The sequence below is a fragment of the Populus trichocarpa genome, chromosome 3, assembly GCF_000002775.5.
Source record: "Populus trichocarpa isolate Nisqually-1 chromosome 3, P.trichocarpa_v4.1, whole genome shotgun sequence".
NCBI classification, from domain to species: domain Eukaryota; kingdom Viridiplantae; phylum Streptophyta; class Magnoliopsida; order Malpighiales; family Salicaceae; genus Populus; species Populus trichocarpa.
In genome coordinates, this window is record NC_037287.2 from 10,774,860 (window position 1) to 10,798,199 (window position 23,340).

A 23,340-nucleotide genomic window follows, 5' to 3' on the forward strand; every position below is an offset into this window, starting at 1 on the left:
CTGCTTCTTTTACTACTCCAAGTAACCGGGATTAGAATATAATTTTTTTTTTTTTATGATACTCAGGTTTAACTAATAGCATTTTATTAATTACACTATAATTTTATTTATTAATATATCATGTCATAATAGAAACATCACCTCCGGCCTTATCTCTCTCGTACCACTCTATGCCACCAAAATCACAGCACCACCCTCTTCACTCTCTTTCACGCGGCGCATTAACCCTCAACAACCATCAGCCTCTTTCCTGTTTGATATTATGATAATGTTTAGGATTGTGATATAAGAAAAAAATATAAAAAAAATTCTTTTTAATTGTGTTTGATTTGATTAAAATATATATTTAATTAAAATCATAGTTGAAGTCATGTTCAATATATTCAATTAAAATGATAGTTGAAATTAATGTTGGCGATAAAATAACCAAGAAAGACATGCATTATTTTTTTATTTTTCAATTATATTAATGTGCATTCCATCATTAATACATTATATAAATAACCATGCGAAATACAATATTAGTTTTATTGTTCTATTAAATTCGTTGTAATGTCATCACGAACATAATCCATATAGAAAGGCATTTAGTTTCAAGGATTTGTAAACATGAAACCACATCAATTAAAAAATTATCAGGAATAACATTTAAATTCTATAAATAACACATTTTCCTACTACTTCACCATAAATAGCACTGCAATCTCAACTTGAATTTTATAAGAAAACAGAAAGGCATATTCTACAAAATTAAGGAGATGGAAGAAGAAGGTCATCTTGGTCAGTTTAGGTTATCAACGGTAAAAAAGCAAGAAGGAAACAGCACAGTCGCGTGAACCCCAGCAAAAAAAAGCTTGTGAGAATTAAAACATTTGCATATTTTTATGATTTACAGATACAAAAGTGCATTAGAGATGAGGAATAAGCACTAACTAGAAATTTGATTTGGTACACGCATCGCCGAAGATTTATGCAAATAAAGTTTTCACTCAATGCAACGTATAATGGATAGGCGAAGAAAGTTATGTGTAAACCACAAACATAAACCACTTTTGATTGATCATTTCCATTCAAAACCATCTAACTTAGTTGAAATGTCCTCCATCTGTTAAGTGATAGAATTTCTATCCTGAGAATCCATGAAAATGGACAAGCTTTAGTTATCAAGAAATTTCCTTGCAACTTGATGAAATAAACTAGCCAATTGAAATATACAAATGGCTACTAACCATAATAGTGCTCTTCATGCGTCCTTTACATGGTTGGGTGGTTTTCTTTCATCTTTTGGATTTTGTTGGCTGCCTTCCTGTGGACTGGGATGGGCTGAGGCTGGCTGGGTTTTTTGTTACTGGCTTCTTTGTGGACTGGGTTTGCAGGCTGCTTTGCTCAGCTGGTTTTTCTCCAGACTTTAGATTGGGCTAACTCAAACAGCTTGGGCGAGCTTCGTCAAAACAAATAGCCTTTGATTCCTGATTATCACATTACATTACAGTTACAGAAAAAAACTAATTCATCCGGCGATATTACTGTGCTAAGCACTGTGGATACAGACTGTGATTTCCTATGGATTTCAATAGTGTGGCATCTAAGGCTATGAATGTGACCTTCGTGTGTGATCGACTAATCTTGGTTGATGGAGATTTTGCTGCCCAGGAGTATCTGGCTTGAGCTGTTTTCGGGGGGGCTACTTGGGTTAGGCACTAGCTTTTCTCATTTTTTTCCTGTCAATTTTGGCTGGCTTCTCGGTTGGGTTCTTTGATTCTTTTGAAATCTGTTGTTTGCTTTCGATTTTGGCTGACTTCTCCACAATTTTGGCTAGGCTGCATAATTTTTGTCAGCTATTTTTTTATTACGAGCTCTGTTTGTCCGTGTTTCATAGGCACTCTCACTGATGTTGCTTGATTTTGGGTGTGCTACCATTTTTAGGCTCCTTTTAGAGGCACCCTCCTAACCATTCAGATCAGGTCCTGGTTTCATTTTTTTTTAGCTTTCTATATTGACTGGTTTTTTTTTCTGGTAAGAAATCAAAACTGAGAAAAATCCAGGCTCAAGAACCCAAAGATTGCCTTTTTACTTCTGCTTTTTCTCATCTTTTTTTCACTCCATCCTTTTCAATTCTTTTTTTTTTCGGGAATGCTTTTCCTGGATTTTTTTTTTCTTTCTTGCCTCTGCCATTCCCGAGGCTGCTCATCTCATTGATGTTTTGCTTTTGCAGTTTGTATGCTAACAGAAAAGGGTCTCCCCAGTTGTGGTCTCTCTGCAATCACTTCCCTGGTTAATTACACCTTTATCGTCATAAAATTTCTCAATCAAATCCTATATAATATTACTAAACATGTTATACGTGAATGGTTTGAACAAGATTCTCTCCTACTTTTATAGTTTTGATGGCTTACACTATAGTTTAGACTAAGCATTTCTTTCTTTTATGATGATTGGATTACAGTGGAATGCAATCTTTTTCGGGCTTCTTATTTATTTTGAGTAGTGAAAGGACTTCCCTTGAAAAACAAAAATTTAATTGTTCTACAAAGCTGTGTTATGATGAGAATTCATTATTACATTCAAATATTGCAATAACATTGATGAAGGGGCAAAAAATGGCCATCTAATTTCGACCTTTTATTGATACTTTACTTGGAATATTTGAGCTTGGTGCACCTCATTCAAATGGTGGTGAACAAGCACAGCGTAGGGTAAATTGAAGGAGAAAAGGAAAGCTGAAGCAGAAGCACCATTGAGACCTTGTACTGCGGCCGTTCTCTACCGGTTAATCGGTTTCCGAGGAGGCACTTTATTTGCGTAATGAATTCATCGTTCAGACTGTGTAGTGGGGGTTGACATCAATATCCAAACCCCTTAACTTGGCAATGGACTCTACCTTGCCTTTCAGGGTGTGAAGCTCTCGTAATCTGCTTGGCATGAAAAGAGACATCAAATTTGTATGCAATACCGTAAGTGGAATCGTGATGAATAAGCATGAAATATGAAATTCGGAGGAAAGAGACCAAACCTTGCAATCTCTGCACGTCTTCTGGCTTCTTCTGCCATGATGTTAATGTCCCTGAAAGTGTGCTTTTCGGAGAACGATTTTGCTTCCATAGATTGGAGGCCATGAAGTGTTCGCTGCTCAGCCGCCCACGCAGCTTTTCGAGCTTCCTTACCGAAGTCCTTTTGGGTGGTCATTGCTGTCTGAGAACAATAAATAATGGCCAAATCTCAGAAGGAAGTTTTCAAGAATTTAAATGAAAGACGATTAAGGTTTTCTTTCACTCACTCTTTGGTTATATACCAGACTCCAGGCTCTGCCACTCTGTGCATATCGAACAGCGAACTTGATAGGATCAAGCAGCTTGTATGTGACAATGTTGTATAGCCATATGACAGCAGTCCAGCGCCAGCCAATCTTACTGATTCCAGCAAAATCCCATGTTGCTGTGGCAGAGATCACAGTTGCAATCTGTACCAGTTAAACAGTTAGTTTAGAACTGTAGTCTCTTTGGACTAGAAAGTAAAAATAAATCTTTCAGGCAATGAAATATTGTTTAATAACTTGCAAGTTTCGAAGCATTTACCAATTGAGCAATGATGAAAGCAGAAAGAAGAAGAAGACCAGGCCTTTCCTTATATGACCAACTCCTGGAACGAGTCACAAATATTAGAGCCTGGCTGATGGTGCTAACTTGAAGGTACACGGCTGATGCTAGCTGTCCATTCAGTTCCTTGGAGAGAACTTTATCCGAAAGATCCAAATGTTGGTTAAAGCTTTTTACATGGAAGTGCTTCTGCGACAACAAAACGGAAATGTAGATATTGTCAAAAGGCAGTGTATGATGCAAATGAGTTGAGCTGATAGCTCTTTGCATTTTTACTCAAAAAGAAAACACCAGGTTCCCTCTTTACCCTACAATGAAAAATTAAGAACACAATGCTTATAGAAACATGATAGCAATAGATGCATTTACCGGAAAGAAATCGGTTTTAAAAGCCATCCAGAAGAATACGACTGTCATTACAGCAAGGTAGCTGCCAATCACTATCCCTGTTGCAAAAATTTCACTTAGCTTCCAACAGTCTGGTATTGGGGATGGCTTAACTCTGTCTTTGGATATTGTCATAATTGTTCCTGGAAATAAGTTGAAAGAAAGGTATATGAGAATTTGCATGTCAAGATGATTGCTAATTGCATTTTATTTTGCAAAAATGCTCACCGTCATTGAGAACGGCAATGATGAGAACCATAAAGGGAGGGAAATCAAACTTCCAGAAGACAGCAAGCAACATGAACCCCATCTGTTACAACAATATCCAGTAGCCAATGAGTAGTGACCGATGAAAGCTACATCTTGCAAATATGGTGAGCTCCTCAGGAACTAGTATTCCAGGAACCAAGAAGAGAGAACGAGAAACTTACCACGATACGTATCGTGATTGATACTGCATATATCTGGAAGAAACAAAACGAATGTTAGGTAACGTGTACTAAGGATTTTAGTCATGTATAATCCCCTAATTCAGCAGTTACTTGTATCAACTCACGGTATAATTCTTCATTCTTTGAAAAATGGCACGGCTGGTTAAAACAGCACTAATGATTACACTAAGTCCAGGTTCTGTCAGAACAATATCAGAGGCACTACGAGCAGCATCTGTTGCATCTGCCACCGCGATTCCTATGTCTGCTATCTTTAATGCGGGTGCATCATTAACTCCATCGCCCGTCATTCCAACTATATGTTTTTTAGCTTGCAATCGCTTCACAATCTCATACTTGTGCTCTACAAAAGGCATAATATGTCAGATGGGAACGCTAGGTTGGTTCACCATGGCACAAACTGTAATGAACCTAATTACCTGGGAAAACACCAGCAAAACCATCAGCATTTTCTATGAGCTCGTCAATTGGTAGAGCTCCAACTCCATCCTTGTTTTCACCAAGCAAAGAGGATGATGGATACATGTTTGTTCCCATACCAAGCCGCCTTCCTGTCTCCTTTCCAATTGCTAGCTGGTCACCTGTGATCATTTTAACACTTACACCTAGATCTAGAGCTCTCCTAATAGTTTCAGCACTATCATGGCGTGGTGGATCAAAAAGAGGGAGAAGACCAACAAATTCCCAGGGCCCACAAGGACTGTCCTTGTTACCAGCAGGCACCTCCTGTAAGTAATAGCACAGACCATTTCTAAAAGTTCTATTGAGGAACGAACTCCTAGAACAGTAAATAAGAAAATCAAAGCTTATACCTGTCGAGCAACACCGAGAGATCGAAGTCCACGCTCAGCAAATTTATCGATTATGGAATGCACTCTTCTTTCGATGTCTGATTTATTCCATGCCAGATTGAGAATCTACATTTCCGCATAAGAAGTGCATAAGTTCTGGATTTATGATAAGGATTGAAGAGATTAGAAACGAAACTTCTAACTAAGAACCTGCTCTGGTGCTCCTTTGCTCACTCTGTGCATCTTTCCAGCACTGTCTAGGTATGTAAGTGCTGTCCTCTTGTCAGTTGGATTGAAGGGAAGAAAGTGAACTTCTGTGATTCCAGCTCGTGCCTTCAATTTGCACAAAAAAATTTAATTACTTTGACAGAGCACAGAATATGCAGAATACCAACCATAATTTAGGCACTGATTATCTAATTATTCATGAACAAATGAAAAGGCTATAATCTTTGAAAGATATAGCAGGCCAAATACAGTTTTCCTGGAAGAATCATAGCAATTCTTGCATATGATGAAGTAAACATCCACTTCTTGCAACTTGACAACACCTTAACAATATTATTAAAAACAATATATCCGCATGAATGTGAGAACATTTATTTAATTGGCAAGGTGCACTACCTCTTTAGGATCAGCCAGCATGGAAACAATGGCTGCATCAATAGCATCTTGATTCTCCAACCGTGAAGCTCTTGCAGCCATCAAGACAACCATGTCCTTGTCAACCTCCTTGGAAAAAACCTGCAATAAAATGGATGGGGTCAAACGTCTCACAAGGTAAGTTCAATATATAATCTGTTCTGATAGATATTTAAAGACAAATTTTATTCTACTTGCAAAAATACATATATCATAAAGCTGTACTCCTCTGCTCAAGTAAGTTCCTAGTTAATAGGAATTTGTACATATATACTGCCTAGAAATATTGAGGAGACTTGATAAAATAGCATCAAAAGTAGCACCTCTATCATAGATTTGTCGACTGTAAGTTTGTTAAGAGTTAAAGTTCCTGTTTTATCACTGCAGAGCACATCCATCCCAGCCATTTCTTCAATAGCAGTCATTCTCTTTGTTATGGCCCCCTGCATGAAAATTTGATTATCGTTAACGATTCCTACAAGAACTGGTTTATCCCCTTACTGCAGTTTTCCATGATTATGACACGCAGCTTCACAGACCTGTTGAGACAAACGATGAGAACCTATAGCCATGGTTACGGAAAGAACTGTAGGCATAGCAATGGGGATACCACCAATGAGCAAAACAAGAAGGTTATCTATGCCAACACGATACGCCCTTCCTTGAATCCCATACATTACAATGATTTCAATCAACATCCCAATGGCAATTGAGCAGATGCAGAAGTTTCCGATTGCAGTCAAGACCTGGAACAATTAGCAAGATTATCTCTCATTATATGTGCGTTAGTAATAGTTTAGCAGAAGTCACATGCAAAGACTATATCCTATGAATGGGGTATATAACTTCCGTTCTTTGAATGTGAGAGAGCAATATGCGTGCCTGGTTGACACTATACACAACCACATCAAGTTTTAATCAGTATTCGAAAAGTTAAGTAATTCTGAGATTAACCTTCTGAAAGTGCCCAACATGTGTAGTGTTTTCCACAAGATGAGCTGCTTTTCCAAAGAAGGTATGAACTCCAGTAGCAATAACAACCGCTTCAATTTCACCTTGCTTACAAGTTGAACCAGAGTAAACTCCATCACCAGGATTCTTAGTTACTGGAAGCGACTCTCCTGTAAGGGCAGACTAAAAAGGAAAGAAAAGTAACATAAAAAACAGCTTAGAATAGAAACATTTCTTAGATAAATACTCTTGCTAGTCTCCAACTTCCATAGTTCTAGTTCGTGTTATGTTTCCCGGGCCTTGGGTTTCCAACAGTCTATGTCATTGTTAAATGATGCTACAAATTCAAAGAACGGTGTACAAGCAACAACTTCCAAAACGTGCTTTATATGGTCAGGCACCTGATCAATTTTCAAAGGATCTCCTTCAAGCAATCGAGCATCGGCAGGAATGATGTCACCTAATTTGATACTAACAATGTCTCCTGGGACCAATTCTGCGGCCTCTTCCTCTCTCCATTTCCCATCACGTAAGACCTATTACATGAACAGGTAAGGGAAAGGAAAAGTTGATGAAATAGTTGGAGAATAGGTAAGATACAAAAAAGAAAAAAGAAATCGAAAAGAAACAGAAATAAATCCCGAACCTTTGCTTTTGGTGCAAGCCGAGCCATAAGAGCTGCCGCTGCATTTCCAGCATTATTTTCCTCTATAAAGCTGATGGTTGAATTGATAATAAGCAGCGTCAAAATGCCGATAAAATCATGGTAATCTGTACCTTTACCCTGCACAATGATTGCCTCACAATAATCAATCACTAGCTCTTGTTTTGCTTGCAGTGCAATCATGTCAAAGATGGGGATTTCAACATAAGATAATTACCCCTCCGTGTGCAAGTGCGATGGCCATAATTGCTGCTGCTTCCATAACCCATGACAATGGATTCCACATAAAGCCCAAAAACTTGAGTATTTTACTTTCCTGTAATGCAAATAATGGGATTGAGTTTTGACATAGGAAGCTGGAAAACATGAAGTTGCGGAGGAAACTAGCAACAAGATCAACTACAATCGAAGGAAAAGAAACTGGAGCCGAAACAGTTCTCTAGACCTTTTTCTCTTCGAGTTTGTTGTATCCAAACACCCCCAACCGCTTTTGAACGTCATCGTCACTGAGACCCTCTTTGGTACACTTCAACTTCTCGAAAACTTCTTCAATAGGGACATTCTCCTGCCAGAACAGTCACAGATTATCAGAACGCTATCCTTAAAAGACCTTTCAACTAATCTAGACTTGTTTATAGGCAGTGAGTATGAGATGAATGATTTGTATCCGTACTATTGTTATTTTATTCCATGACAAAGTTTATGGTCTTTCTGTGACAGAATCCATACGAGAAAATTACATTTTCTCCTCTGGTGTTTACCTTCTCAGGTTCTGGCTCATCACATGGCAATAAAAACAAATCAAAGGATGCATATAGAAGAATGATGTTCACGGAGATGTTGTAGCTGGTGGAAGGGATAACATTGCCCTCATCCCATGAAGGATATGGATCCAATTTTGTATCCCTTACTAATTATAGGAGACCACAATTGAAAATAAGAACACTATTATGCGCTTATTTCCAGAGTGCACATTTGAAATAGATTTTATGACTCTCTATTAAGAATGTGATTGTGGTTCAACTAGGATCCTCAGAGCACATTATCAGTAGATTATTCATAAATATGTACCAGATCAACAGTTTCCTTGCTAATAGCTTCAAGTGCATTTGCTGTGTTGTCCATTGCAGTATTCCTCCTTCAGCTCCTCCAGTCCCACCTTCATTTCAAGGGCATTTGCAATATTAATGTTAGGAAACATCCATTTTCCATCAACTTTTAAAGCACAATATATCTCTTTTGAATGAGTTATTGAAAAAAAAATACATAAAGCTCGGGCAATCGTTGTCCAATCTTTATACACTACCCTCTCTCTAGGGAGAATTGAGGGACAGGGTCGAATTGAGTCGGCTCACAATCTAGTGATGCGACAAAGAAATCATTCGGTGCCTTGACTATTGAGACCACACAAGAGAAAGTAAAGAAACTAAATTTTCAAATCCTACTTCTGCAATTAGCTTGGTTCCATAAAATAACTTTTCACCTTGAGATATATAGCTAAACAGCTGCAGAATTGATATATTAATTGCAGATCGTTTCATTCCCAAATTATCAATCATGAAATGTGGGGGAAAAATAGAGTTAAGATGAATGGGCAAATCCCATGAACCGTACGTACAAATCTATATCTATATATGTAAGGAAAATCATTTAAGCAAACAATGTACCTAAATAGAATTCAAGAAAAGGGCACTAATTCTTTATCATGCAGCAGGCAGGACTCCTTGGAGCCAAAAGCCAAAGTACCGGCTCTTGCAATTTCGTACTATAGGAGAGAAGGTGTTTAGAGAAGAAGAAATCAATGAATATTTATAACGAAACTGATACAAGGAACAGCCAAGGCACAAGGCAGCTAGAACCAGGAGAGAATATTAAAGAGATTGACATTTAGCATAAGACGCACGAACAACTCAATGCCAGAGGAGAGACAAGAAAAGGAAGAAGGAGAAAGAGAGAAATATCGTAAAGATCATTGATTACAAGAAGCAAAGAAAAGACAGAAAGTTGGCTTCTGGAACTCCGTCATCAGAACTTATGCAACAAAGTGAGCAGAAAAATATTGTTGTTTCCAAACTGCTTCCAAAGATGGTCGACTTCTGGATTTCTTTGTGGAAATAATTTTTTTTAAAAAGAGCATTTTGCACATCTTATTATTTTTGTCTGTACAAAATGGAAGAAGCCAAGTGGCATTGTCATTCATGATATAACTTGCTTCTTTCTTTCTTTTTCGAAGAATTGTCATTTGCTTGAAGGGTTCTCTTTTTTGACTTCTGTCCTTGATTATATGGAGTCATGAGGCCCAAAAACTTCGCAGTGCATTCCTTTATCCATACAGAGTACTCTTGTATGCAGTAGTGTTCTCCTTATACGATGCCTGGGGATAAAAACCGTATATGAACATCACGACTCACGACTGTGCCCTAGGACAAGACAGTGATCCTGTGGATATTTTTTTTCTGCATGACTACAAGAGTATGCTGTTAAATACGTCGTTTCGGACATTTCATTTGCTTACCTTCAGCAACAGTTGTATCTTTTCCTTTTTACTATGAAAGTGATCAAATTGTATTTAGGATAATGTTAATTTTATATGCTTTGGAGCCATCTACCCAACTCGAAAGCTTCAGGAGACACCAATAATAGTTGTGCCTGTTAAAATGAATATAAATTTGTTATAATATCACTCACTTGTGAAAAATGATTTCTTATCTTAAATGTTGATTCAATTCTTTTTCATAAATAATTTAATAAAATAAGTTAAAATAACTTTAAGTTATTAGTACGTATATATGTTTAGTAAATCAAAATTATTTTTTGAAGAATAAATGTATTACAAGTTAGAATATATAAGTTAAAAGTTAAAAATCTTAACATTTGATAAAACCAGAATTTTAACTCCATTCTGATTCTCTATTTAAATAAAAAAATATTTTTAACTAAATATGTTTATAAATTTCTACGAGTTAAAAGTTAAAAAAACAATGTAAATTAATTTAAAAAATCCATACTAAAGCAAATGTAGTTAAGAATATATAATAATTAGAGTGATGGTATTTCTTAAGAAAGATTTAAAAGAATAAATTTCAAAACAACACCATCACCGCCGTGGATCCCACCATCAATTTTTTATATTAAGTATTTATATGAGTGACTATTTATTGAAAAAATATTTTTAATATTAATTAATACATTAAAATAATTAAAATATCAAACAGTATACAGCGTGGCGTCGTACTTGTCGAATTCTTGAAATCATTGTCCCTAGATTGTGCACCTACGTGTAATTCCAAGTACAACTTTTCCAACCTTGTGAATGCTCTCAGACAACAAAATCAATGCCGCCTCCATTTGTATATGCTTCCGCACTTGTTTGTACAGAGACACAATCATACCCTGGCCCTGTCTTGTACGAGAACGATAGCTACTTTAATACATTAAAACAAATTATTAATTATGAGAAAATTGATGTGAAGATATTCATACTACTTGTACTGAACTAGCCTTTTTGGGATTCCTTCCGACTTGTGTATGCATTTGGGCATTGCTCAGTGCTCAACGAAAAATAAAAAAGGTTTTTACAAAAAAATTATCACAATAAACTTAACATTTCAGCGAAATAATATTTTTAAAAAATTATATGAAATAACATACTTTAATCTCATCACGATGTTTTATTTCATAATATAACATTTAAATTAATATCAATTAAAAATCATGATAAAATTTAAATTGATATCATGATTCATAATAACCGCATCATTTATATTTTGTTGACTGGTGGGTAGGTTTAGCTATATGTGTGTACATATATGAGCTATGACAATTATTTAAGAATAAAGGTTCGAAGAATTCTGAGAAAGAGAGGCCAGCCACAGAGGCTTTTGTTTTTTAGATATTTGTTTTTTTTAGAATTGAGTCCAAAAACCTTTTGAATTGAGGAGTTTCCAGCCCGTCTCCATCTTTAAAGCTTTAGAGAGTAGCCATCACTTGCACCTTGCTCTTATAAAAAGCAGCCTGCATCTTTATCATCTTCTAGGAATGACCAATTGCCTACGGATTCTCCTTCATCTTCTATTGCAGTAGAGCCATCTCTATCTCTGTGCTTGAATGTCTGGCTTGACATGCCGTGAATCCTCTTCTCCTCTCGGATGCTCGGAATGGTTATTTTTTATTTTCATGTTTTCATAATTAATTATTCATGATTGGACAGCTCAGCTCGTTGATAGAAATAATATTCAAACACTGTATAACTTTTGTGAAATAGAAAAAGTTATTGGAAAGATTAAAAAAAAATTATGGGATCATAGCGGCTCTTTAAAATGACCTCTCGACATCAACTTAAATTTTAATGATCATCATAGCGGGGCTCGTGTGTGTGTGTGGGCGGGGGGTATAATGATTATAAACCATGATATTAATTAAAATTTTATTGTAAATATTATGATTCTTAACAGTGACATGTAAAAGCATGCTATTTCATTAAAAAAATTTGCTCCAGTGTTAATTTATCGTTAATTTTAATTTTGTGATAGAAAATTCAATGGAAACAAATTTAGCTCGGTTTTTAGAAAAGTATTATTTTTATTTTAGATAAAAAACACTTTTTAGAAGTTATGAAAAACTCAAAATTATCTTTTTATTTGTTGATTATATCAAATTTGATTCTCAATTTTTTTTATTGCTATATATTTTGTTTTGAATTTTTTTTCAATTTCATCCCTTAAAATTTGATTTTTATATCAACTTTGATTCTCATTCTTTTAATTGTTATTTTTTTTTCTCTTATCCCTTTCTTAATTGATATTTTTTATGTATCACATTTTATCCATATTTTTTATTGCTATATATTTTATTTAAAATAATTTATAAATTTTTTTTTCAATTTTATCCTCCTTCAACTTCCTTATCTGTCAAAATTAATTCATATTCTTTTAATAAACTCGAAAAAAATAATAAACATAAATAAGTTATTTTTTGTAACATAGTCAAATACTGGAAGTATTTTTTAACTTATATTTCATGACACTATTAAATATAAAAAATTATTTTACCTTTCAGATTTTCATGAAAATCACTTTTTTTAAAAAAAATATTTTTCAATAAACCACATCACTTTATTCAATACAAAATACCAAGAAACAACTGTACTTCACCCCCCCCCCCCCCCCTCGGGTACTTGAAATGGATTTATATATAACTTTAGATGTTCTGGCGTCCGGTAAATTGTCTACAAATAAGAGAAATTAGACAAAATCAACTTTTAAAAAAAAAAAAAAAACAGAGAGAGAAAAGTGATTCACAGGCCAATTATACAGTTTTGTCAGCCCATTTGAACTGGATTTATAGCAGAGCCTGGAAGTCGATACGGTCTCAGATGTTGGGTTTTGCCAATATAAATTAGAAACCATCACCTAGACTTGCCCAATACTCTCGATTCAGCCTGAGCCCAGTTCTAGGTAGTAGTTGGGTTTTTTTTTCCTGCCTGAAGTATCAATCGTCTGCATGTGAAATTAAAATATTCCCATTCTCTCATCAACAAAAAAAAAGTTAAAAAAATAAAATAAATTTAATTAATGTCATTTAAAATTAATTAAAGGGAAAAGCTAATGGGCGATGCACTCATTGAAAGACTAGTTATTAACAGTTAATGGTAGTTAAATAAAATAATTATTAGTGAAATTTGAATTTCAGATTTTCAGTCTAACCACCATCGACTAAACATGTACATCAACTATTAGGGTTGATGTAACATTTAACCATACGAGGTTGTAATAATTAAGCATCTTAGTAACATCAATAAACCAAACCTCTTAATTAAACATTTACCTTATTCATTAAGTTAGCAAATAATTAATATTTATTTATTATGCTTAGTAAAAAATGGGTTATGATAAAGATCATGGAGACCTTTTAAGAACATTAGAAGGATATGTTTCTATAATATTGGCAAGCATTCATGATATGATCCAAGTAAGGTCGGATTCAGATTTCGACGTAAAATTTTCTACCGTCTAGTTTTACGCTACTAAGTATAACTTCAAATCAAATCATTAGATTGAGTTGAAACTTTACCATAAGATTCCAGAGGTATTTTTTCATATTAAAGTTAAAAATCAGGTAAATCGGAGTTCGGGAATAACTTGTGATGTAGGTCAGAATAAGTTTTATAAATTTTTTTATTTACTTCCTTTTTAATTGTGAACTTCTTATTTGACGATGATCCCTTTTCTAAAAGCATGTTACATCTTGTTTTGAAAACTTTCTAGTTCTACAAGGATCTTTAATGGACTGCAACATAACTTTTAAGCGCAACAATAATTCATTAAATTTTTCTAAATCCTTTTCTTACAAGGATTCTTTATTCATATTAACTAAACAAAGAAAGAATGGTTGTTAATATTTAATGACCTGTTGGTTTCTAGGATCATTGGACATCATTATAGGTTATAAATAAGTCTGACTTCTATTGGTTGATTTTCTTCTTCTCTTCTCATAGCAACTTAGGGAATTAACTTATTAGTTTATTTTTATTATTTCAGCTATAACCCAAGGTTTGTTCGGGCTTAATTTGTACTTTATTTTTAGTTATAATCAAAGGCTTCTTTGGATTATGGTTTGGGCTTACTAGTATAGGTTTTAGATCAGTTTTGTAAGTGGGTCAATTCATCACATAAAAATAGATTTATTAAAGTTAATTTTTCAGAAGTACTTATACTATTGTAACCCTAAGTTTCAGCAATATTTAATGAATAATACTTCTAAACTTTTCAGTTTCACGTACGAGAGAGATTCTTGTATTCTTTGATTCTTGAGCGAATTGAATCTGACTCGTTAAAGATTAACTGGTTTTGTAATGTCAGTCGACTTTATTCCAATAATGCTGGTGTCTTAGAGCAAATTTTTATTATGTCACATTTTTATCCGATCTATTTCAACTTTCCGAGATTATATATCAATCTTGATTGTATGATTACGTGATCACAGGACTCACATCAATTCATTTTTTATAATTAATTATTATTAATTTTTTTGTTTTATTTAATTTATTTACTATCATTATTTTTTTAATCATTATTAGATACAGTTGTTTTAACAAACTAAATTTCAATTTTCTCTCTTCTGAAAACGCTAACGTCATTACCAGTATATATCTTTTTCAACGTGAAAAATAATTTTAGTCCAGCCGGCGGCAAATTAGCGGCCACAAATCTAAAACCAGCTAATTGAAGCTGCTCACCAGTTCAAATGTTAGGAGCTTATTTATAAAACGAATGGTAACGAGACACGGTCTTATACGTCCACTGATTAGATGTTCCTACAGTACAGACTTTAAATTCTCAAGCAATTATCAAAAACTTGGTCATCGCTGAACGGTAACCACATGATCAATTAACTCACCGGAGACCACTGGCTCACGTGAGTTTGACCACAAACTCATTTCAAAGTACAATCTTTGTCGGCCTCAAACTGGGTTCCATGGAAATTGGAAAAGTAAATCCAAAACGTATGGTTTAAACCCATTCAATGTCCCCATCGCCATGCATATCAGCTGGTGCAGGTACTTGCTACTTGTGCAAGTAGTGTGACTTTGACCACGTGCGAATAAAACAAAGTCATCCTTGAAATAGATAGATTCAATTTTATTTTTTTTGTCAACTTACAGGATTGGATTGCAATGATTTATTGAACATCTAATTAAGAAGAGATTTCTTATTTATTAAAAAGTCATAAATAAGAATTGGAAGATTAAGGGTCTGATTCTCTGGAAGGATGGATTAGAAGAAAGAAGACTTGAGAAAAGTCAATTCAAAAATTATATATAAAAAATTGGATAGACAAAAGTCAATCCATCCAAATTGAAGAGATGATTTGACAAAAGTCAATCCATCCAAATTGAAAGGTAAGACCAACTCCGACGGGGTGTAATAAATGAAAAGTAAAAAAATATTATTCTTTTAATTCTTCAACCCTTATTTTACATGCTTTAAAAAACATGTTGAACAAAATGTCAAAATGTATTTTTTTTTTAAATACCTTTTTTATATATCTTTTAAAAATACTAAAACCAACAAAGTAAGACTAATAAAAAAAATAAATCATTTAAATGTAGCCACGTGGAAAAAAAGATATCAAACTCCTCAAAGAAAAAATAAAACATTTATTTCTTTCATTCTATTATAATTGGCTTTTTAAATGATTTTTTTTCATTGGAGTATACATAGAAAAAAAAGATATATTTATATTATTTAAAATATTATTTTATTAGTTTAGCTTTTCAAGATGATTCGAGAAAAGAAGAAGAAAAGAAATGAGAAAAGATGAATAGTTTGTTATCATCCCTCTAGTTGTATGACTAATAAAAATAAATAAAAGTAAATTAAAAAATTATATAAAAAAATGGATAGATAAAAGTCAATCCATCCAAATTGAAAAGTATGTGAATTATAAGACCAACTCCGAGGGGGTGTATTGAATGAAAAGTAAAAAGATAATATTATTTTAATTCTTCAACCCTTATTTTACATGTTTTTTTTTAAATGTTAAATAAAATATCAAAATATATTTTTTTTTTAAAAAAATACTATTTCTATATACCTTTGAAAAACACTAAAACCAACAAAGAAGTGCTGACAAAAAAAATAAATCATTTAAATACAGCCTAGTGAAAAGAAAATAACATCAAACTGCTTGAAAAAAAATAAAGCATTTATTTCTTCCACTCCATTACAATTGGCTTTTCAAATGAATTTTTTTATTGGAGTATACATAGAAAAAAAAACTATATTTATACTATTCAAAATATTATTTTATTAATTTAGCTCTTCAAACAATTTTAGAACTTTGAGCTTCCCTTCTATTTAATTTTTTCAAATTTATACCAAATTTATTGATTTTTTTTCTTATTTACAATGTATTTATACCCCTCTATCTAATATTTACCAAACTGATCCACATGGAGGTGTTAAAAAAGTTCAAATTCCTTATCCCAAATTGGTCATAATTATTTTAAAATTATAAAATAATGTTCGATTGCAAATCAGCCACAAATAAACTAAGTTAATTGATGGGAATTAATTACATAATTATTATGGAATTTCCATTAAAAAACATATATGTTGACTCGAAATTCATATATAATTGAAAACTAAATAATTGGAACCCAAACAATTCAACTTGATCTACCTTCTTAACCCTATCCGATCGATCGCTCGGTCTAGTTTGATTTTACAAAGCTAGCTAGTACGAAAGTCTCAACGTTGAATGTCTAGTTAATGATAGCAAACTCAATTCGCAAAGCAATAGATGATGCAAGAGTTACTAGTTGCTGGATACTTATGACTTTGACTGAGTGCCGGTGTTGAATTTTCGAAAGGTTTGGTACTGAACAATTTTCAACCAATGTCCACTGACTAGATTGAAAACGCCACCCCGGTTTTTTTTTTTTTTTCCCTCCTCTTTCTGGGTGATCTACGGTTTGTTTTGGTGTACGGTTCACGACCATCTCTTGCAAGAATAACTACAAGTTTACAAGAAATAGAGAGAGAAATATTTCGTGTTATTAGAAGATGTTGAAATATCGCTGCGTAAAAGTGAGAAGCACACCTGTCTTGGTCGGAGAGTGGGTGCCCATTATGGCCATCCACCATGATCACGACCGTACCTGTCGTCGTCAGTCAGTACAAGGCTTTGTTTTCTTCGGAGAATATATGGCCGGTAGTTTGGATGGCTGATATTCTCAGTTCTCCACAGTTGATTTTAGATAGATACCCAGAGATACACACATCATCTTCTTTCTCATCCCTTTCACTTATTTCTTTTCCAGCTCGCTTTCTCCTACTTGGAAACTCAGAATGTTTCAACTTTCAAGCACTGACAAAGCTGATTTACGTTACTACAAGTCTTATATATTGGCGCCATTCCCTTGTTTTTCTAATTAATTAGTGATATTAGTGTTTTTCTAAAGATTGTTCAATTGAGTGTTTCTTTATGAATTCATTAATTAAATATTAGTGATATTTTATTAAATGTTCATGTAACATAGTTTCGGAGGCCATATTCAATCAAGAAAAAAAAAAAGAAAATTAAAACACCAAATTAACTAATAGCAAATATGAAACTTATTCAAATAAAAAAACCGTATATTTTTAAATTATATATATTCGATTTTGTAAATTTTTTAGCAAGTTCAACTAAAGGTGAATTTATTAATTTTATATGAATAAAAAACCGTATATTTTTATTTTTTTTCCTAAGGAATTATGACATGCATACAGGAAGACAACTGGACACTTAAGGGAACATCAACGATTGAATATTAACTCCAACTAACTAAAGTATTATATTGAAAAACTTTAAATTTCAAAAACTCAAATTACTAAAATAAAAGATTCAAAATCTCCATTGGGAAAAATATATAGAAATGCAAACTCTCAATTAAAAATAAATTGAAAGTTTTTTTTTCTTAAATTGAAAAACCCTTATACATTTAGTGAAGATATGATTATTTCAAAGGTAATTTAGCAAACACGCTAACATATAATAAATAAAATATATCAAAATACTTGAGAAAGAAATTGAAAGTCTTTGACGCAGATGGAAAAAGAAAATAAAATTGACATACTAAATAAGTTATCAAACAATGAAATAATGAATTCAACAAGTAATTTATCATAACTCACATCGGGTTTATTTTGAATTATTTAAAAAATTAACTCAATTAAATTTAAATAATTTAATAAATCAATCCATAATCTAGTTGACTAGACAAAGCCTGCTCCAAAGTTATTTTTTTAATTTTTGTTTATTTTTTTTAAATTGTGTTTTATTGAAAACATTTCGTCTCAAGATGCATGATGGATATAATAAATATATATCCAATTAATGCTAGCATTGTACTTTTATCCTTTCAATACCGGGAGTCAACAACTTTATTCCATGATCGATGCATGCCCATATTTGAGCTCGACAGCACTGAAGCCTGGGGCTTTAGGGGAGGAGTGGTGATTATACGAACGCGACTCCTTGTCATGAGATGGAAGCGTACGTGCTTCCTAGGGAAGCCATTTTGCTAAATCGCTTTCTCTGACCATTAAGCAAGTCGCGCCAATAATTCTCTTGTATCTCTCAATCCCTGCACAAGTCCTGTAGATTCACATGGTCTTGCCCAAGCGGATATGTCAAGGAACTGCAATAAGCTTACGATTCTTGCAATAGCCGAATATATACCCAATAAGCATGAGATTGGTCGGCCCGAAAAAGTCATAAATTTGTGGAGCTTTTCAGCATTTGAATTCTTCAAAATTCAATGAAGAGGTCAAAAGGCCAACGAAGGTTAGGACACACCCTGGATATGCATCTGCCCAGCAACATTAAATATTAAATTCATGTGCATTTGTCTTCGACATTAAGTCGTATCATATAAAACCAGTACCCGACAAAATAAAATTATATATAGAGGCATGGACAAGCCACTGGGAAGACCCGTTCATTCTGTACAGGGAGATTAATTTTGACTAATCAGGTAGAAATCGAATATTTAACGCAAAAATCATGCTTACAGGCCCCGTAAGACTTGCTTTCACCGGCATTGTTAATTGCTTCCAGGTTCAATTTCTAGAAGCTAGACAAAAAAAAATTATTTAGGTTTTACTTTAGTTGATGATGGAATTGCCAATCATCTGCCACGGATCCCGCACGATATCTTAATTAAGATCCATAGATATATACGTAAGATTAAACAATCTTTCTTAATGACCTTGGATTGCGGTCTTGTTTGGGAAGCATATCTGAGGTTAATTGTTAAACTAATTAGATATATTTGGAAATAATATTTTTTTATAGAAAACCAATAATAACGCAAGGCATATAACATGGTAAAAATGCATGTGACATCTCTACTAATAATATTATCATATAGTTCCTCGTACGAACTATAAGATATTCGAGGGCTGGAATAACGATTACGGGAAAATATAGTAATTATTATTGTGGAAAAAATTAATATTCTTTTCTAATATACACACATTCTGGAAAAAAGAATCTCGAATAATATGAAGAGAAACAGCTCTTCAATTCTAATCAAATAACCGTTAGCTGTGGGAATCCCAATGGCGGGTGAGGAGATAACGGAGACAGCGGGGGCACATTGAAGACATCCTTCGTATCACCACCATCCCAAAAAGCCGTCCAACTTGACGGCGTCAACGGGATATCCCCCTCAGTTTCAGGTTCCTCCCTCTTCACCACCGTCATTACCCTCTTCACATCCTCTCTCTCTTCCACGCCACCCTCTCTACTTCTTTTCCTTTCACTTTCCCCCTCACACCTCCCGGCTTCTAATGGGAAATTGAGAATCGCTTTCGACCCACGCAGCTTGAAGGCAGCTCGATCATAGGCTTTAGCGGCTTCAAGGTCTGTATCGAAGGTTCCTAGCCACACTCGTGAACCTCTCCGGTTCGGGTCCCGGATCTCCGCTGCGTACTTGCCCCATGGCCTGCGTCGGACTCCTCTGTAATGCCTTATCTCTTGAGCAGCAACACCAGAATTATCCTCCACGGTTTGCGGGTTTGGGTTAGAAGAAAACTGGATCCATTCGGGTTTTTTGCTAGGCAGCGATATTTTCAAAGAGCGTTTCCGAGCTGTTTGAACCTGAGGCTTTGGTTCTTCATAGAAGAAACTGTTGCTTCGCTGAGAAACGATTTGTGGTTTCGACTCAAACTCGAAATTCTGATGAATTTGAGGTTTGGATTCAAACTCGAAGAAGTTACTGCCGCCGCTGCTGCCGGTGCTGCTGCTGCTTGATTGGAAATTGATGTGGGAGGTTGAGTTGAGTGGCGTTGGCGTAAAGAGATCAATGATTTCAGGTTTAGGTTCAAATTCGAAGATATTGGTGTTGTTCTCTTGCGAGGGACTCAAAACGGAAGTGAACTCGAGAAGAGAACCGAAAAAATCAGGGAGTGCCGTGGAAAAGTCAGAACTTGAGCAGCTAGTAGTCTCACACTGTAGGGAAGTAGAGGTTGCAGAATTTGTAGAAAATTGATAAAAAGAAGCGGAGGAGGTAGCAACAGGTGAAAGAAGATCGCCAAGCAAATGTTGCTTGATGGACTCTAAGGCTGAAGATACTTGCTGAGTTTGATCCGTTTCCATCTTTTGCAATACTAGATCGAGCTGAGCTTCAAAATTAATTTCAAAGAACAAAAGAAGAGGTTAAGAGATTTTCCCTTCTATTTTTGAAAGCTAGTTGTGTTTTGAAATATTCAGGGAGCTGAGGATGGGAGTGGAAGGAGTAGTGGGAAGGGTGTATATATATACACAAACACAGAGGGCATGACACGAATAATGAAAAATGGCGACTTTTCCACGGAGCTTCTTTGACCACAGAAGGTCCTCTTCCCCGTTTCGCAGTCTTCATCCATTCTGAACCGTTGGATTGAGTTGAAGATCGTAGTCAAAGGGACAGTCTGATGGCTAGGGCTTAAAAATACAGGCTGTTAAGGACAACTTATTATTGTTATTTTAAATCTTACAAGGCAAGGCATTTCTTATCCATCTGGTTTGCGCTTCCTGGTTGCTTCCAAGAGCAGAGCGCACGAATGGGTGGAAAAAGTGTTTCAGAGTGGAGACAAGATTGGGATTATATAAGAAATTGAAACAGCTCTGAACACATTTATGCACTGTGCAAAAGAATTGGATCAAGTAATGGTGATTTTTTTTATTATTATTAATATGGATGTTCGGGTCAGTTTGTGTATATCTCTGTTAATCCCACGAGTTTTGAAGTTAATAATTATGTAAACCTTTAATGATTCTAAGAGAACTTGAACTCGTGATCATTAGAAAGTAAATCGAAGAACTAACTAGTTGAATCACATTTTAGAATTAATAATTGTGAATTATTGATCAAGCTTGGGATGATCAATTATGTGTATGCTTTTGGGATAAAAAAATGTTTTTGGATTTTTTAGTTAAAATTAATTTTTTTTATAATTTTAGATTGTTTTAATATATTAATATTAAAAATACATATTTTTTTTAAAAAAATTATTTTAGTATATTTTAAAATAAAAAAAAAACATTTTAGGAATGAACGATAATACAATAAGAACGCATAAATCTTTAATTTCTTACAGCCGCCTCCTTAAGGGTTTGGACTTATGTTGACAGATTCTATTTATAGTAAACAAACAAAAAAACCTCTGAACTTGCTTAGAACGTGCGAACCTAATAGGCTAATCCTTATGTAAGGGAACAATATAAAATTAATGAAGTCTTCGTGTTCGAGCTTTTTGAAAGATTCTTGGATGTTTGGTATGAACATCTTTGAAAAATAATAATAAAAAAGAAAACTTTACGAGGCAATTTTTGAATTGGTCTTCCAAGATTTCAACGCCGATTTTAACGTTTTACACGTATAATCAATTAACAATGCCCTTCCCAAGAAAATACCGACGCAGATTATTTTCTCTAAATCTATTCACATGCTAAAAACAAAAATCATATATTTTGTTGCTAAGAACATTTCTTCCATGCTTGTTCATGTACACATTATTTGAAGTATAGCCGTATAGGTGGATTTGACGCGCACATCTTGGATGAAATCTTTTAATTTACACATTTAAATCATGGATATTTTGATTAAACATATTAAACATATTAATTTACACTAATTCAAGGCATGAAATTCGGACTCCTTTACAAAATTCATCAAGCCGCACCTTACTTAGGTCCCTTATCCTACATGGGAAATCCTGAATACGCACACAACCTCTCTTCATAGCCAAGTCGTCTCCACCGCCTGGCCGCACCTTGGCTAAGTCTTCTCCATGCCTCTGTCCATATCGCTTGAATGGTCGCGTCCCTCTCAGAAGATTTGTTGTGCATCTCTTCTCACACTTTATATATACTCCAAACCCTAAAAATATCGTCATGCCCTGTGTCATTATATCTGTGGCATGTGGTATTAATGCTCGGGATAGATTGTAGGGTTAAGATGAAGTCAGGTAAAATTAGCTTTGATAGATCTTCGGGTTTTTTCACAGCTGATGATGGATTAAACGACACCGGTATGATGAGTTGAGTTGGTGTCACATATAAAAAACTCTCTGATGCCTCATTTTTTTTACTCTGATGCCTCATTCAGTTTTTTTGAGTTTTTGTTTTTTTAAGGATAAGCAGGTGAAAAGATTATTCAGTGTGTCATCGAGATGAGTCTCGTACCTCTCTCCCAAAAGCTTAAATGTTACTTACCTCTTCTTTACAAGTGCAGCGGTGCCAACCCTACTCATAACTCAGGGCGGCTAGCTAGGGTGGCGCTATCAGTACGACGTCTATATACCATGTACGTAGCGACTGAAGAAGATTCTTATCGTGTGAAACAAGAGGGCAGGCCTCATTGGCGGTAAAAGAGCTTGCATGATTCGCCGTGTCATTCGTCATAAAAACACCGTCTTGAAATTGAAATTAAAGACGGAAAAAAAACTTGAAAGAGAGAGGCTGGGTTCAACCCGGGAACCTTGGGCTTGACCCAGGGTTAGCTGGCGCTTGCCTGGGTTGCCCAAGCGAGTTGTCTTTAAGCCAAGCCAGGCGAGTTGAGCTTTTTTGTCGAAGCCCAGTTTTCAATCTGTTTTTTTCTTTTTTTAAAGAAAGCACCCCGGCATTTTTTTTTTTATAAAAAACAGAACTCATATTTTAGGGATGAGCTTCATTTATCTTCTTAAATCTTATTAATTTTACAAAATCTTTTTAAATTTAGTAGCAAAAACCAGGAAAATCGATAAAAAAAAAAAGAAGAAGTAATAACCAGCCATAAACTAGATAAAACATGAAATAACTTGGTTATTATAAAGTTTGTTTAGCAT

The 23,340-nt window shown here is 34.5% G+C and overlaps 2 protein-coding genes and 1 long non-coding RNA gene across 3 annotated transcripts; 1 reads left to right on the forward strand and 2 right to left on the reverse strand.

Annotated features, from left to right (window-relative positions):
• The first annotated feature begins 1,408 nt into the window (after nucleotides 1–1,408).
• On the forward strand, nucleotides 1,409–3,559 carry LOC112326947 (uncharacterized). Its single transcript, XR_002980946.2, has 2 exons — nucleotides 1,409–1,692; nucleotides 2,216–3,559. It is a non-coding gene; the product is annotated as an uncharacterized LOC112326947 (long non-coding RNA).
• On the reverse strand, nucleotides 2,517–9,285 carry LOC7471648 (plasma membrane ATPase 1). Its single transcript, XM_024597538.2, has 21 exons — nucleotides 9,151–9,285; nucleotides 8,555–8,642; nucleotides 7,929–8,048; nucleotides 7,701–7,799; nucleotides 7,466–7,603; nucleotides 7,221–7,355; nucleotides 6,823–7,002; nucleotides 6,408–6,614; nucleotides 6,192–6,311; nucleotides 5,851–5,970; nucleotides 5,437–5,559; nucleotides 5,248–5,352; nucleotides 4,855–5,161; nucleotides 4,540–4,778; nucleotides 4,415–4,447; nucleotides 4,212–4,293; nucleotides 3,966–4,126; nucleotides 3,576–3,785; nucleotides 3,278–3,460; nucleotides 3,014–3,192; nucleotides 2,517–2,912 (listed from the first exon to the last, which is right to left on the reverse strand). The coding sequence occupies exons 2-21, from the start codon at nucleotides 8,606–8,608 to the stop codon at nucleotides 2,819–2,821; spliced, it is 2,889 nt and encodes a 962-aa protein (XP_024453306.1). The 5' UTR covers nucleotides 8,609–8,642; nucleotides 9,151–9,285; the 3' UTR covers nucleotides 2,517–2,818.
• A 10,158-nt stretch (nucleotides 9,286–19,443) lies between these two features.
• Nucleotides 19,444–20,762, reverse strand: LOC7471649 (ethylene-responsive transcription factor 6). Its single transcript, XM_002304264.4, has one exon. The coding sequence runs from the start codon at nucleotides 20,627–20,629 to the stop codon at nucleotides 19,562–19,564; it is 1,068 nt and encodes a 355-aa protein (XP_002304300.3). The 5' UTR covers nucleotides 20,630–20,762; the 3' UTR covers nucleotides 19,444–19,561.
• Between the last annotated feature and the right edge of the window lie 2,578 nt (nucleotides 20,763–23,340).